Raw genomic sequence first — 16,330 nt, 5'->3', positions numbered from 1 at the left:
ATACATTGTTTTATAGCCTGATGGATTGTATTGGTGATAACCTCTGCACCTTTGAATAGCCGCTGTAAGGATGTATATGCCAGCAGTTAAATGTCTTTTGTCTGTCATTATTTCAAACACAGGCATTGGCTTCATTTTGCATATGAATAATTTAACGCTCAATAAAACAGACTTGTCAAAGATTTATAGATGGCCCTTCTTTTTTTAGCTCTTATTCTAGGTACTGTGTCTGCATCCCAGACAGCGACCAGCTCCCAGCTCCCTATATTATTCATAACTGACAATGTATGGATTCATGGAAAAATAATGCGTTTCAAATTCTTTGATGTACAGAAGATTTCCATTTAGGGATGAGTTAGTATGCGGTTTTACAGTGTACCACGGTTTAGGTACATTACGGTATCGATACTGTTCCTGTTATTCAACACCACAAATATTGTAATAACAGTATTCAACGATCAATGCTATGTTCGTGTTCCTATGAACAAAGAGATGGAAAAGATCATTTACAAACACCCTTTTATTCAACGTCCCGTACAAAACAAGGCACAGTACATTCCATCCACTTCTAACTTACTGTTAATCACCATTATGACTGCCTGTGACCGGGTCACGTCGGCAGTGAGACTCAGGGAGGAATTTAACCCCGTCCTTGCCACTCAGTATTCCCCACACAGACACACCCGTGCACAAGCAGAGCTTTCACCCTGCCACACTGCCGTTCAGCCTTTTTCTACTGTAAACTGTTTTCAGTGTTTCAATTAAGCAACTGCAGCGGGATAGCCTAGTTATTCTCAAAGTAGCTTTGTTTAAACAAGTTACAGTATTTACAGTATTCAGACTTTTTTAGGTAAGTGAAACATTTTTTCTTATTGTACAAACTCCATATGTGTATTAGTAACAATGCTGGGAGCTTACTTGTGGAGTCTCACGTGTACTTCAGACTGTCAAGGTTTTGCAAGGTTAGCCTTTCAGATTGTGACTGCTTTTTTTGTTTGTTTGTTTGTTTTAGAAACAGGATTTCTCTATATTTTGTAACTTTCAAAATTGAAAACGTCTTTCTGTGTGTTTTTTTGTTTTTTTCAAAGCAGCAGAAACTTCAATGCCGGAAGATTACCTGGTCGACCCCATAGATCCGAAGAGATACTCTGTGGACCCCGCTGACTCTGCGTTTAACTTGATGAGCTCTCCCTATCCGCCGAAGCCCTCCTATGGCTACCGCTCCTGCCAGCAGTTTCCAGGAGGGTCCATCCCAATAGGCCTGTGCCGGCAGACATCCAGCCCCAGCACCTTCCAGGAAGGAAATAGAAGTGGTAATAATAACACTGTGGATACATGCAGGGTGCACACATGCACTATTTTATTGTGCTGGCAATCGTTCTAAGTAGTTTTGGGTTATGGTGCTCCTCTGTTGAGTAATTATTTTCTAAATCTGCCTTTAATTGGTTTTAAACCTGCTTTGAGCTCGAGCTCGAGATCCTGAAGTGATTTAAATTGAACAGGATTCCCCATTCCATTAAAATCATGTTACGATTTGTGACCTTTCAACTCTGCCAGGCACACCCACGTCTGTCGTAAATAAGTGCAGAGTAGTTGGGTCCGGCAGAGCAGAACCACTCTGAATAATTGCAGACACCACAAAAGGGTACATAAATTGTGAAAGAGAAATGTAAATGAAGCTACTTACTCTTTAACTGAATTGAAAGATGTTAACTATATTGAGACGCTAAGGCAGCAGGGTACCATCCCCTCACTGATACAAGGTGGTCCTCGATTCTTGTTTATTGAGCTTTCATCTGCCATGTGATATTGCTGTGTGATTAATATTTTTCGCCACAACAGCAGTGACTTCATAATCACCTTGATTGACAGGGAAAAAGCAGGCGCCGTCCTCAAGGACCTAATTATTCTGTCTTGCAGTATGAGCTACACCCGCATAGTCTTGCATTACCTTCATCTGCTAGGGAATTCCAGTAAATAATTCAATTTTAACCGTTGAAATGGATCACCTCCATACAACTGATGAGTTGATAATACTGACTTCAACATAAGACACACACTTACCTCTCGACTACAGAGCTTGCTGTTTTGTTGAATGCCAAGACGTTCATCTTTGATTTACGGTTTGCGTCCAGCCTTTCCATTTAATTCAGTGGGCTCAGATGCCTGTGCATTAGACTGTTGTCCACTTTTGTTCGCTATGTATGTCTCGTGTAGTTTTGAAAGAAGCACATGTTGGAGCAAACTTGTATTTCCATTAAAAAAATGATATGTAGTACCATACTAGGTTTAGGAAAGCACTTGGTTTGAATAGAGGTGAACTGAAAACAGCCTGAAAAAAAAAAAAAAATGCAATTTGACACTTTTTTTTTTTACCTAGAAAATGCATTTTTGCTGTGACATGTGTTTCTTTCAAAACTTCACATGTGAGACCTACATATCAAATGGAATCGCATTACAGGTAATATATCTGGAATTATTTAATTAGCTGTAACCCCTGACATTTTGAAACATACATCATAAGCCTTCTCATTGACTAATAATGCTTTACCTTTATGTGCTGTAGCAATGACAAACCTTTACTAAAAGCGATACAAGGTAACAACATTCATAATACTAGGAGGAACCAAATCATTATCTAGAAAAAAATCCAGAAGAACCAAACTTACATTTTAGGAATACATTTCTCAGTCTCGTGTAATGATGAGACACCTTTCCTTTTTTCCATTAGCCTATAGTCCTTCACCCGAGACACAGGAGACCGCCCCTCCTCTCAGCAAAGACCCCTCCACCTGGACAGTGGAAGATGTGGTCTGGTTTGTGAAGGATGCAGACCCCCATGCTTTGGGGCCACATGTAGAGATATTCAGGAAACATGTAAGTTTTGAACAATGGGTAATCTGAATTGGGAAAGGCTTTTAAATAGAGTAATAAGCCGGAATTGAAAACAATCTTTGTCTCTTATCCAGTGGCATTGATTCTGGTTGCACAGTTACAATTTTGCAGACATCTGTCGAGATATTCACAAATATTTAAACAGGAGAAACAGCTGCTGATTTTCATCATTACCACCATGTATGTATCTTTGGTACAGTAACTAATAAAGAAGTTATTATTAAGCTGTGATATTGAATGATGTGGATTTCACTTGAGACATTCTCAGTCATCCAGATCCAATTAGTCATTATATGAGTTTGAATACAGTAAATAACAATAATAAAACAATTCATGTACTTAAAGCAACTGGACCAAAGAGATGTTGAATCTTCATGAAAGCCTTCAAATACTTGTAGTGATTATAAAATATATGTGAGGCTCCAAATAGGACACCATGGAGATAAATCGATCAACACATGTTTAATTGAGGCTCGCAAATTGAAAACCACGACAAACAGTTTTGTTGTTTGTTGCGTCTTTAAAAAAAAGTCAGTTTTGCTTCTATATTGACAAATACTGTTTTCAGGCAGCACTATTTTTTGTTTGTTTTACTGTAATATTCCCTAATAGTTGGTTTCTGGCTCCTCCTTTATGGCTACACCATACCAGAGGAGACAGAAACCAGTTTATGGGGACATGATACAATTAAAATAGAAAAAAATTAATTGCCTGTTAGCAACATTTGGCAATATAAGGTGAAGGGGAATTATTTTAGTACATTTTCATTGTCATAAGTGCATTGAAAGCTTGGAGAATATTTATGATTTAATGTTGTGTTTCCGTTTGGCAGGAGATAGATGGAAACGCTTTGCTTCTCCTGAAGAGTGACATGATCATGAAATACCTGGGACTGAAGCTCGGGCCGGCATTGAAACTCTGCTATCACATCGATAAACTAAAACAGGCAAAATTCTGAATTTACTGATGGGGCAGGACAACATTTGGTAAACGCATTAAGCAGTGGGGCAATGCAGGTTAGAGACTATTTCTGGAAAATAACTAATTTGATTGCATTTCTAGAAAATGTATTACTTTTTAAGTTTTTACCAGTCCCAGGCCAAGTAGAGATGTGTGCAAGGTGGAATAATTACCTGCAGACAATGCAAATGAACTGTTATTTTTGTTTATTGAGTTTTGGCTGCTATGTGCCAAAAGGCGTTCTATAGTTTCAGTGAGCTGTTATGTACTAAATATATGCCTCAGAACTTTGATACCACATTGATCATATAGAGTAGCCAGCTCCAGGTAAACTACTGAATGATAATGGAAATGATATGTGACATTTTTCTATGTAAATCTAGGTTCCTTATCACAGAGAGACTCAATAGCCACCTCAAACTCATTATTTTGAGAATTTAGCTTTGGTAGAGGGCTAAGAGATCTTGGGTCCAAGGACAATCTAAGGCAATGGAGTTTGAAAATGGACACCCATATGTACAGCTTCTACTCCTACACCTACTGTCTACATCACAGCATTGCCATGTACATATTCATAAGAGATACACAACAATACGTCATCACCACCTGCTGGGCATTTAACACATTACAGCTCACTGTAATTAGTTACTCAGTAGCAATCCTAAATTCATATGTGATTATCTGCTTCATCACTGAACGGAGAGATATCTTTATCCACATGCTACCTACATTAGATATGGGTTGTCTGGCACATCTCTAAGGCCATGCTAGTTTTAAAATGTAAGATTCAAGTATGTGTAGGAATTTAATTGTTAAAGTAGCTAAACTGTAAGCAGAAACATGTTTTTGGCAGAGGTTGTTTTGCCATTACATTACAACTTAGTCATGTTTTCCATTAGAAATTGAATGAGTTTAGTTTTTACATTTATATCTCTGTACTGTACATTTGTTAGGATTACAAAGAAATCTTCAGAAGGCAGATCCACAATCGGGCAATTCAAAAAGAAAAAGGCTGTTTTTGTTTGGTAAAGTTTTCCCCTCTGTTGCATTTCAACTCCACATTTGCTTCAGGTATAAATGGTGTTGAAAAAAAACATTTTCTAAAGCCATATATATATATACAGTATATGGGTTTGATGTTTTATATGTACCTGTGTATTCCAATTGAAAATCATTTCATTTCCAATTAAGCTAGTAATGTACGTTCAGAAATAATTCCCAGTACTATTGTATGTTTTCTGGCAAATTTCTATTTAGTTTTTGTTGGTTATTTTTTAAACATCTATATAAGAGAAAGATAAATTACAAATGTACTGTGGGCAATCTGGACAGTTGTAAACATTACCGTTTAATTGCCTTCATATACTTCCAGGTGTTTAGCCATAGAGGCTGCATCTGCTTGTATTTGCTTAGGTAGTCTGTCATGCGCCATACTTTTTTGGTTCTTGCAGACCTTACTTTCTGCCATTTTAAAATGAGATGAAGACCTGTTAGGAGCAGTTTCAGCTGAAAGCTGAATCTTGCCTTTTTTTTCTTCCAAAGTAGCTTTAAAAGCGGAGGTACTCGGTGCAAAACACTGGGCCCACAAAATGCTCTAGCATTTTAGCTGAACCGTCAATGTGATGGGAGCTAGTCCTTTTGGAAGCTTTCATCTGTGACTGTGTGTGTATGTGTGTGTGTGTGTATGTACTGCATTTGTGTTTTTTTATTGATATCTGTATGTGAATGCTGCTTTTTATGATAATAGGTATAAGTCAAGTTTAAAAAAAAAATATATGTTTATTATTGAGATTCTTAGAGGCACTGGTATATTTATGCATGCCAGATAGATGCTACATGGATCACTTCATGTTGGTGCTAACTTTTAACATGTGTTTTTCTACATTAATATCATCAGTTGGGAGTTCAGTTTGGCGATAATGACAGTAACAAACTCTTAAAAGTGAGTTTAAAACTGGTGTTAAAACATTATGGGCTGTATTCTGATGACAGCGCAAATGCAAGTGCAAGCGCAAACGGCGCTTGCCCCCGATTCTGTGGCGCAAAAATGGAGTGGAGACGTAAAATAAAAAAACATTGCGCTGAAATGGTATTCTGAAGACGTGTCCTGGACCGTTATATAGCGCCTGCCCCATCGCATGTCGGCATAAATTTCAGGGTGTGATATCATTAACATATTCGCCGAAGCGATTCTGATGACAGTGCAGTGGGGTCCCAAATAGACAATTGAGCACTGCGTTAAGACCCGCTGAAACCAGGTTTATTTAGTGGTGCATCAGGAACTTTTAACAATTGAACACACTATATAAAAAGCTAAGTAGTCCTAAGTAGCAACTGTGTGTGCTTGGACTGACATAGAAAGAGGAAATCAAAGAAAGAAAAGTAAAAGATAAGAAAAAAGACAACAAAAATAATAATAAACAAATATATGAATTAAAAAAAAAAATCCTATTTTGCAGATTTTCACGAGGACTGTAGCAATTTATTTTCATGGCAATTATTACAAGTGAAAATATTTCCATGCAGTATATGGAGAGCAGCATAAGAGGAGCAACGTGATGCGGCACTTCATGTCCTGCTAGAAAATGAATCAGCTGCTGCTACTGGTAGACAGATCAGGGAGGGTAGTAAGTATTTTACACTTTACATGTAGTAATGTCAATGCCATGAAATCATGTACCTTGTATAATTATAAATAATAAATGATTGCCGTACGTGCCGCTACCTCTTCTATTAATATAGCAATCTTCTGTGTTGTGAAGCATGGTTTACGTATTCTCTCGGCAAGTGACCTACTACTTGCTGTTCTGACTCGTGCTGCTTGTTCTGTGGTACTGCCCATCGACATGATCGCCACTTCTATATTCAAAACGGAGCCTTGCTGTGATGCAAGTGCATTCTGTCTCTTAAAGGGATTGTTGCCTGGCTCTGATTGGATAGCAGATTCCCCAACCTACTCAACATTGATTGGCTGGGCATTGTCGCTGCGCCACTAAACACGCTTGCGCTGGGTTTTTATTTTGATCAGAATCACACTTTTGGAGAAGCCACGCCCTATGGGGCAGACGCGTTTGACTTTAACCACTGCGTCTGCGATTGCACTCGTTTCATCAGAATCGAGCCCTATAGCTTTATACAAAGAAGCATTGCACATACTGTATCTTGACACTACTCATAAACCTGACATTTATGAAGTACTGTCGTTATGTCGAGGCATTAGAAAAATAAGCTTGGCAGTCAGGTTGCATCTTATCAAAGCTCATCTTTTGTCGCTCATTTTGTGTCACGTTTTTGGCGTAGTTTGAAAGTTAAAACAACTGTTTTGTCAACAAAGAGGGTAAATTATGTTTTCGTACGTCTGTGTTTTTTTTTCTTTTGAGTTTAAATAGAATTTTAGTATTTTGCAGCACTCATCCATATCTTTTAATAATCAGTGTAATACTGATGACGGCATTATCCAAAAACTTTTGTCTGCTTGACTTATTGTTTTACCTCAGTTTTGCAGCATTTCATGTTAAGTTTCTTTATTTGTAGTAACACTGCTGGCTGTACACAGGTACTATATCCAGGAGAAACTGCTATGTGCAGTATAGCTCCAGTAACTGGTCTATGGGGTGAGTTTCATAAAATCCAGAAGGATTTACCAACACAAGGACAAGAGGGATCATCCTCATCTCATTTTATACTTGAAACTGCCAAGAGAATCAACTTGCATCGTCCAAAGGCACCTGCAGAATACAAACAATAAATCTGTTTACCTGTTCATATTGCTTACCTTGATATACTAGTAACTTCTTGATTGTGGTGTGTTTTGTTTGGCAATATTGTCACAGCTGTTCTCGTCATAGATGTTAGAATACAAATTGTGTGATTTATTTTATTCACGGGTGTATTCAGTGAACTATTGAATTTACTGAATGGCATTCTAGATTTAACCAAACTGCTTATCATCCAGCCATCACACCATGCTCTCGTTTCAATTTGTTAAGCTGTCACATTTTCACTTATACAAGGTTTACTTATGTGTTTCTTGCCACTATTTTCCGCCTCCAAAGAGATCCAAGTTGAGTAAAGTACCAGTTTGCTTGCAAATGCCTGGAACAGACATCGTTCATTATCATGAAACTGCTTCAACAAATACCAAAAGGCTGGCTAGTTAGTGTTCCAAGAACCACAGTTTAACTGCACCTTAATCCACTTGACATGGAGCACTTTTTCATTTATTTCAGAAGCACTTGGAACACGTTGATAAACACGTTAGTCTTCTGTGTGTTTTAAATACTCTACGCTCTTTCTGGAACAGGGTCATGTGGTCGCAACCACAATTCAGCTGTGTCCAGTGTGTAAAGGAATTAACGTGTTCTGATCCTTCTGACAGTTTGCAATTTAACTGCTGTGCAGATACCGCGGGGCTCTCGTTTCCCAGTATTTTGACGTTACACCTTTTAAGAAGACGTGAGCAGTTACTGGTTATAACAGGCGTGTATGTTTAATCATTTCATTAAGTAACAGTTCAGTTCACATCATGATAGTTGGTTTCAAGTTCAAGGTTATAACTGCCTTGGCAGATTTGCTGTGAGATCTCAAAAGCAGAACTGGTGCCTGTTGTTATTGCATTGTGACTACATTGCATGTCGTCGTCTGCCACAAGTAATTAAAATAAAGATGAGTGTTTTTTTTTAAGTTAATGTTATGATGTTATGTTATGTAGTTCTAGAACTTCAGCTGTCGAATCAGTCCACCTATAATAACTTAATGCACCTTTACATACGGACACAGGGTTAGCTATAAATTGGTTTTGATAGGCCCAGGGGAAAGGTCAAGATGGGCTTGTTCAGTTATGCAGTGCATTATCAATGTTACAAATGAAACTACTGAAGTGACCCAGCTGTCCACTCACTCGCTCACAATATGCAGCGACAGAGATTTGTTTCCATTTCTGACTATGGGGAAATTGGCAGTTGAGGAATGTTGATTTGAAGGAAAAATCTTTTCTAGTTTTGATCAGATTGGCAGAAGTTAATAGTCCTTTTAGTGGTGAATTTAAAGGAAACAAAAGATGTACAGATATTTTGGGCACTAAGAATTGTAAATACAGAAATACAAAATAAAAAGTTTGTGTTGCAGGCGCTTCTTTCAGGTTTATACCAGGACAGGACACAACCTTAATATAGAGGTATTTAGAAAAATGCGCAGTGGGGGCTTTCAGTGTTTTTGTGTACCCTTTGAAATCATTTTCAAGCAGTTCTATGTATACAGTATTTCAAAAGTATTTTAGTGGATTACTCCTTATTGGCTAGAAAAGGGAGAGTACAGTATTTTACCATGCTGTTACTGTGCCTGAGTTGAGTAGTGCTCACATTGTGATTATGCACCTGTGGTGCTTTTTTGAATACCATTCTTACAAGAGTGACATTCTTTCTTGAAAAGAGAGTTTTATATATATATATATATATATCTATATATATATATATATATATATATATATATATATATATAATTTCTGTTGATCAATTTATTATCCCATCGATTAATGACACCTGTTTGCTAGTGATATCAAATTGTATTGAAAGACAATTACAAGTACAGGTAATACAAAGTATTAACATAATGCTGTTGTAACCTGCCGATCAGTGAAAGAAAACCTCTTCCAGGCAGATGTTTGTGAAACCAGTCCAGGTAACGTTTATTCTTGTGTCTCCCGGATATACAGGTACTTGTTTATGCCTTTTCTGATTATACAAACAGGAATATGAACTGCTATTCTTTCAAGTTTCCAGCTGCCAATATAATGCACTACAAGCAGTGTGGCACATAACATCACTCTATGAATCAGTACAACTGTAACACACATTGTGTTTTGATGATTACATTTAGAATGTTAGGGTTTAGATTATATGTAAGTTACACTACGGCAAATGTTTCATAATGCCAGCTAATGTTTCCTATACATATATTACAGCACTTGCATGTAATTTGACAGTTTGAATATATTTGCTTACATGTAATTGGAAGTTAGCCAAAGGGCTCACATCTTTTTTTTTTTTTTTTTTTTTAATCAATGGTGCTAAGGATGGGTATAGTGCTTTTAAAAGCAAAAAATGGAAGATGTGTTACTGATTGTTTGGAATGTCAAGATGTATTGGTTTATTTGAGTCACTCTTTTTTGCATGTTTAACGATCGAATAATGACGTTTTTTGACTGACTATAATAAAGTAACATTTAAAGTGAAAGAAAAAAATGTCTTTAGCTTTCTTCAGCTTCCGTATCAATGCTCCTAACAGCAAACACAACAACTATATACACTACATAGTTAAATCACAAAGCCAGCCAGTTTGTCAGACATTTTTCTATATTCATTTTCTGATACAGTTTGAATAAATACATTGAATAAAAAGAAAAATCAACTTACTTGCGACTAAGGTGATACAATAAACTTGTAGTACTGCTGTGAAAGGAAAGAAAGGTGAGCAAGTGCTGCAAGTTGCAGTCTGTTTGTCTTCATTCAGAGAGATTGTGAGATATTGGGTGTAGCTTCCAGTCAGTACCCTCTACTATTTTTCAGGATTTGTTTTTGTGATACAGCACTCAGGTATACAAGATGAATCGATCAATTATTTTTTAATCAATCAAAGCCCACAGGTGTGATTAATCAATTAAAACCCCCAAATATATATATATATATATATATATATATATGTATATATATATATATATATATAGCAGGTTTTCTATCAAGAGGAAATGACACATGAATTGCATTGGGCCACAGGATACATATTTTTGCCTGGGTAATTCTCTAAGTGATCAGTTATCTACTACTCTATGTATAATGTGTGTTTTTCTTTTAAGTATTTTAAACAAAGGGCAGCTATGTTAAGTAATTTTACTATTTAGAGACATTTTTAACAGTCTGTTTAGTTTTTTCTTTGTAGTTATGGCAAGCATGACATCCCTGTGAGAATTGCTGTTACAATTTACTGTGGTTAAATCAGTATTCTCACCATACGTGCTCTGTAAAGACTGACTTAGAAATGTTAAGATGTCCAATATACAGTTGTAGCACTTGATTCACTATGTATTTTACTACAGGAGCTTCAGGCAGTTACCTGGGTTGGTCTGGCCGTGTTTGTCTTGTATTTGTTATGAAATGTCCCTATGAGCAGGATGTGATGTGCTAAATCATAAAGAGGCTTCGCCAGTTATATTTAACAGACCTTGTTTTCATTATTTACACAGTATGGGCTATTCTGCAGTAAAGGCCACTCACCAGCTAACCTTGTTACAACCAGCACTCACTGTATACTAACTATCCTCTTTCCTTCTGTAAGACAGAGTTTACACATAACCAGCTATCACAGCAGCACAATTTGGTCAGATCAAGTTAAACAGTCGTCAACTTTGTTACACAATTTAGTAGCAGGAATATGGGCTCCAGGATATCCTAGTTCAGAGGCACACTACTGCAGCATAGCCCATATACTGTTCAGGGTAATGTATTGTATTGTGATGTACTGATGTATTTCACAATGGGTTTATGAAGTAAAGATTAGACTAAAGGTTTCTACTGAAGCCTGTGATCCATAACCTGTGCCATCAAATCGGTATTAAATACTTTTGCCATGCATAGTATTATTTTTTTTATTTTTATTTGTAGAAATGTCTAGTAGTTACTGGTTGGGAAAACACCTGTTACCTCTTTTCATCTTGCACAATGCAACATTGCTGCAATATACCATAATACAATTACATACCATTCCCATATCATACATTCATTTAAATTGTGTCCTTCACGAACAAATATCCTGTGGTGCTTTTAAAGAATAGAAATTTAAAAAGTTGCTGACTGCTAGACTAGTGAAGTCTGAATCAAGACTTGAAAATATCAGTCTTGGCGAATAGAAACCAAAGCAAGCGGGGATTCATTTCTAAACGCGGTGGCATTGGGGTTCATTGAAAACAGTGAGGCTCAAATATATTACTAGCTTTTCTATAGTTCCGTAATGTAGCAAATAAACAAACGGTTCTTAGGTGCCTGCCTGGTACACATGTGGAAGTTTCTGATCCCAGGTGGTGTGTAAGTCTTTAGTATTCAGTATTACAGTTTGTTAAAATACTTTTCTTAGGGAATGGATCAACAGATTTGTTTCTCATTTTCACTACAGTCCATCTATTTATAACAGTTGTAAATTACTTAGAGATGTGTGTTTATGAAATAAAGTGCAGCTACACAGAATAGTGAATATTCCTATTGTATATTACTGTTCATTCTTTGTGTTGTGGCAGGCATCTGAAATGGATCAGTTAAAAAAGCTAATCTAAAGTCTGCCAGGTATTAGTCAGATATTGTTTTCTTTTTTGCCATGTGAAGTGATTGACTTTTTGGCTGCTTTAGGCTCTGATTTTGTAAAGACTGTTATTGTTTTTGTAATCTATGACTTTTTATTTAAGACGCACATTGTTCTGTAAAGTGCTGTATGGTGTTGTATGTTTTAAAGTTTGCACAACATGTAAACTGCTTCAATAAAAGAATCTTAAATGTGTATCAAAATAATGTTTTGTATCCGTGTCTCCTTTAAACACAAACAAATCTATTCGGTGTGAGGCTCTGCAGCTGATGGTAAGTTACTGGAGATTGAATCAGGAGAGAGAATGGACCAAGGTCTTTCCAAAGCTGTTTATTTAGCTGTGTTGCGCTCTACAGTAAATAAAGGATGCATGCTGTTGGCTTGGTACATATCATGCAATTATAAACAGTCCATTTGAAAGACCTGAGGGCATGCCCTCAGCAATATGTACATGCACGATATAGTTAAGTATGAGATATCAGACATGGAAAGAACAATTTTACAGCCTGCCCTAGGCAAACACAAGATGGAGTTCATTTCATGGCAGGAAAACTCAAGTGAAAAGTTTGCTGCATGGTTCATTTGCAACTTTTCAGTATTAGACTTGGTTTCACATTGAGAACTTTTTGCTGGGTTGGGGACCTTAAAATCCAGGGCTATACTTATCAATCGTACGTAAAAAAACATGGCTTAAATTGTTTGTATGCACAGAGTTTAGAATGTTCGCAAGCACAATTAAATTCGGATTTGTCAATCTTGTGTAACGCACGTTTCTAATTAATATGTGCTGGTAAATCTCAGTGTCACAAAAATTGTTTGCACCTGGAAATTTGCATTTAAAATGCCCCTGTATAGCCTTCTATGGTAAATGTAGGGGAGGAGGGGGGGGGAGGCATAATTTCTGTGGCATACTGACTGAAAGTATAAAAAGCCAAACTCATTCACTATACAGTAATGCACAGTAGATGTACACTTTGGATCCAAATGAGAGTATTTAATCAGTACCCCATTCAACCCTTACTGTATATTTCATAATTCAATAACTTAGAACTTTATGCTTCGCTGCACTGACCATGGCCAGTATGGTAATAGCTCAACGCTGTGCAGGACACTGCAGCTGCTCTCTTCCATTCTCCTGTAGGTGTCAGTATTGGACTGCAGTGTTTGGGCTGGTTTGCCCCAATGTGTATTTCTAATATGCAGTCATTGTTCATTACCATCTTTTTTCAGTTCATTGCATCAACACGTGATAGCCTATGTTTCTCACCCTATTAATGTCACGCTGCAGTTATGTGATTAAAAATAACATTTACAAAACCCACTTCAGGGACACTGGTTTATGATTAAGTGAAAAGGGGCCACCAGCTTTATTATTTAAATATAAATAAATTACATTTGGCTCTAAAATTAAATCACTAAATCATAAAATCACAAAATAATATTTACACAGGTACCTTTCAGCTTTAATCACAGTTTGAAATAGCTTGACAGATTGAAACCAATTTTGTTAATTTAGCACAATGTCTTTTTTTTACACCAGTTTAGTTATGCCAGCTGAACTGTGAATAGAGTTTTGTTTCCTCATGTATACGATGCATTTAATAATTATTTATCATTTTCAATACTTGCCAAATGTTTTTAGCGGCAGAATTAAAATTAGATACACATCAGTAATATACAGAACTGTATTTTTCCAGTCACAAACTCAATGTGTCTAAGATACAGAACCAGTCAATGTGATGGGTATTCTTTTAAAAGGTGTGGTGTCCCTTGTGGTTGTACAATATTTAACAGTGTTGAATATCCTAGCTTTATAGGTGTGTGAGGCCTTTGTGCTTTGGGGAAACATTCCTACACTGCGGGGCTTGTTTGATTAGCCTATACCCTGACGGGATAAGCCACAGCTGGATTTTTTAATAATATTTTGCAACACCTGGGAATCCACCGATATTGTTTACAGCATTTTATTTTCTGGGTAATCCTAGGATAGCCATGGATAGCTGGTTGATGCAATGCACATTGATTTCCCCAGCGCTGTAAAGTGTGCCACAAAGAGATCCATGTGGCTTAACAAATCAACTAAACTTTACAAGGTATGCTTTCTGATAACATAGGGAAGACCTGAACTATTGAAACGTACAGAAAAAAAGAGACCAAGGAATTGCATTTTAGTTAGGGTTACCATATGATTCCATGTTCACTGGGACAGATCACGCTTTTCAAAACCAGAACAAAAGATTAAAGAAACTGATGTGTGGCTCTATTTATTGTGGTCCTGATAGGCATTTCACCGGGAAAAAAACATAAATACTGTTACAACACAAAAATGATACTCTTAAAGCAATCTGTGTGACAAGTGAAACAATGAAAAAGCGAAGGAGCTTGGCCTTGCAGCTTTGCAATTCTAATTGATTGTGCAGCTGTGTTGCAACCAAACTACAGAGCCAATGGACTTTTTTTGTGTATTCTTTTCTTTGCAAATGCAAACACTTTTCATTAATAAATAATACTATAAAATGTTCTGCATGCACACAAACAAGGTATATAAACCACCACAAGGTCAAATCTACATGCAAGAGCGGGAGTGGGGGTGTACTTGTTGCAATATTTCTCTGGTTCAAACAAGCTACAGAAAAGATGGAAACCTAAACAAGCCTAACCAGAACAGCAGAATACACAAGCAATAAGTTAAGATAGCACGAGTGATCAGTGTACAGTGTAAAAAAGAAAAGGTTTTTTTTATTAAAAAAAAAAAATAATAGTTAGACTATTCACTGGACTGGGAGGGTTTTAATTCCATAATGTAAGTTGTTAACATACCGCACTCAGAAATATCCTGAGATTTAATTGTTACTGTACTGTAGGGTACACATGTAGAAAGCCTGAAGTATGATTTTTAAAGTCAAGTGGTTTATGGGTTACAGTGCTAAATCATCAAACTGTTACTAACAAAGCTGTTAAGTACTGTATGTGAGTCAGCACATAGGGCCACATTCATAATTTTAATGGTACATCACTGTGGTCCAATGTATTTATCTGCATTCAAACGTTTTAGGAGAGAGTTATATAAAATATGGTTGGGTTTTAAAGTTCCGGCATGACATAAATGCTGCTCTTTTATGTTTTATCTGTTTAAAAAAAAACTTCCTTTAAAAAAGCTTATTTTCAAAGACACAGACAGTTTACAGTACATCTGTAATATGTGAAACAGGTGTGGTGGTGGATCTTTCCTGTCTACTGTTTTTTTAAGGGATTAAAAACAAAAAAATAACGAAGAAAATAGCCCAAAAGGACAGAAAAAAACATGTTTCCTCAAACAAACTTTAATCGCAGTGTAGAAATGACACAAGAACAGTGAAAAGGCAAACTGTGCCGGACCTGTCAATATTTGTTATTTTCAACTCATTTAAACGAAAACTGAAAAATAATGGGAAATGACAACTAGAATAATGATTTGAATAGGGTTCAATTTTAAATGAACTCTTTTAGCACAACGTAACTTTACAGACTCTAACCCTAAGATGACTTATGCAACATTTTGTGTCTTAAACGAAAAAATTAATACAAAACTGGCATTTATTGAGATGGGTATACACAAGAGTAGTTTACTGGTCTGCAGTTTTGAATGGAGTTATCTTTCCTGTAGAGACTGAAAGAGTAAAACAGCTTCTTAACTCTGCAAGCTGCTTTTAAATATTCACACTGGTCTTTATTTTAGCACTACTGTATGTTTTAAGAGTTTTAATACTTCTGTTCAGATAATAGCACAAATACATTCTGTATTACACTGTGCATTTATTGTGTGACACTGGTCTTTGTTGATACAATACTGAGGGATCAATCCGTACGTAACAGTACTGACATCTAGTGGTCACTCTTGTATTGCTAGCAGTGCTGTTCACAGAATACCTTGAGGGTTTTGTTTTTCATTGCATTCCTGAATTAACATTTTGAGTTTAACTTGACCCAACTAGCCTTGTCCCTTGATATACTTTAATTTACATTCTGAATTCAGATCGAGTGCCGTCTCAGGCATCCTAATGTGTTCAGTATTATGATATACTGGTATTATTGATTTCAATAGCAGTTATTTTTAACCGACCAGACCCACTGTGTTTTTTGTTTT

General features: G+C 36.6%; 1 protein-coding gene across 5 annotated transcripts in view; it reads left to right on the top strand.

The window, feature by feature from the left end:
• Positions 1-12,410, top strand: part of LOC117411409 (sex comb on midleg-like protein 4) — a 55,762-nt gene extending 43,352 nt beyond the window's left edge. For 3 of the 5 annotated variants that reach the window (XM_059025670.1, XM_034018892.3, XM_034018897.3), the window contains 3 exons: positions 1,089-1,313; positions 2,732-2,877; positions 3,728-12,410. In XM_059025670.1, coding sequence (XP_058881653.1) covers positions 1,089-1,313; positions 2,732-2,877; positions 3,728-3,853 — 497 coding nt within the window. In that variant the 3' untranslated portion in view covers positions 3,854-12,410. Of the gene's footprint in view, positions 1-1,088; positions 1,314-2,380; positions 2,696-2,731; positions 2,878-3,727 lie in introns of those variants that run through there. The other 2 variants (XM_034018895.3, XM_059025671.1) reach the window with 2 other exon arrangements.
• The last annotated feature ends 3,920 nt before the right edge of the window (positions 12,411-16,330 follow it).

The sequence above is a fragment of the Acipenser ruthenus genome, chromosome 6 (genome assembly GCF_902713425.1).
Source record: "Acipenser ruthenus chromosome 6, fAciRut3.2 maternal haplotype, whole genome shotgun sequence".
In the NCBI taxonomy this organism is placed as follows: domain Eukaryota; kingdom Metazoa; phylum Chordata; class Actinopteri; order Acipenseriformes; family Acipenseridae; genus Acipenser; species Acipenser ruthenus.
Note: the sequence above shows the minus strand (reverse complement) of the source record. Positions and strands in the feature narration are given on the sequence as shown.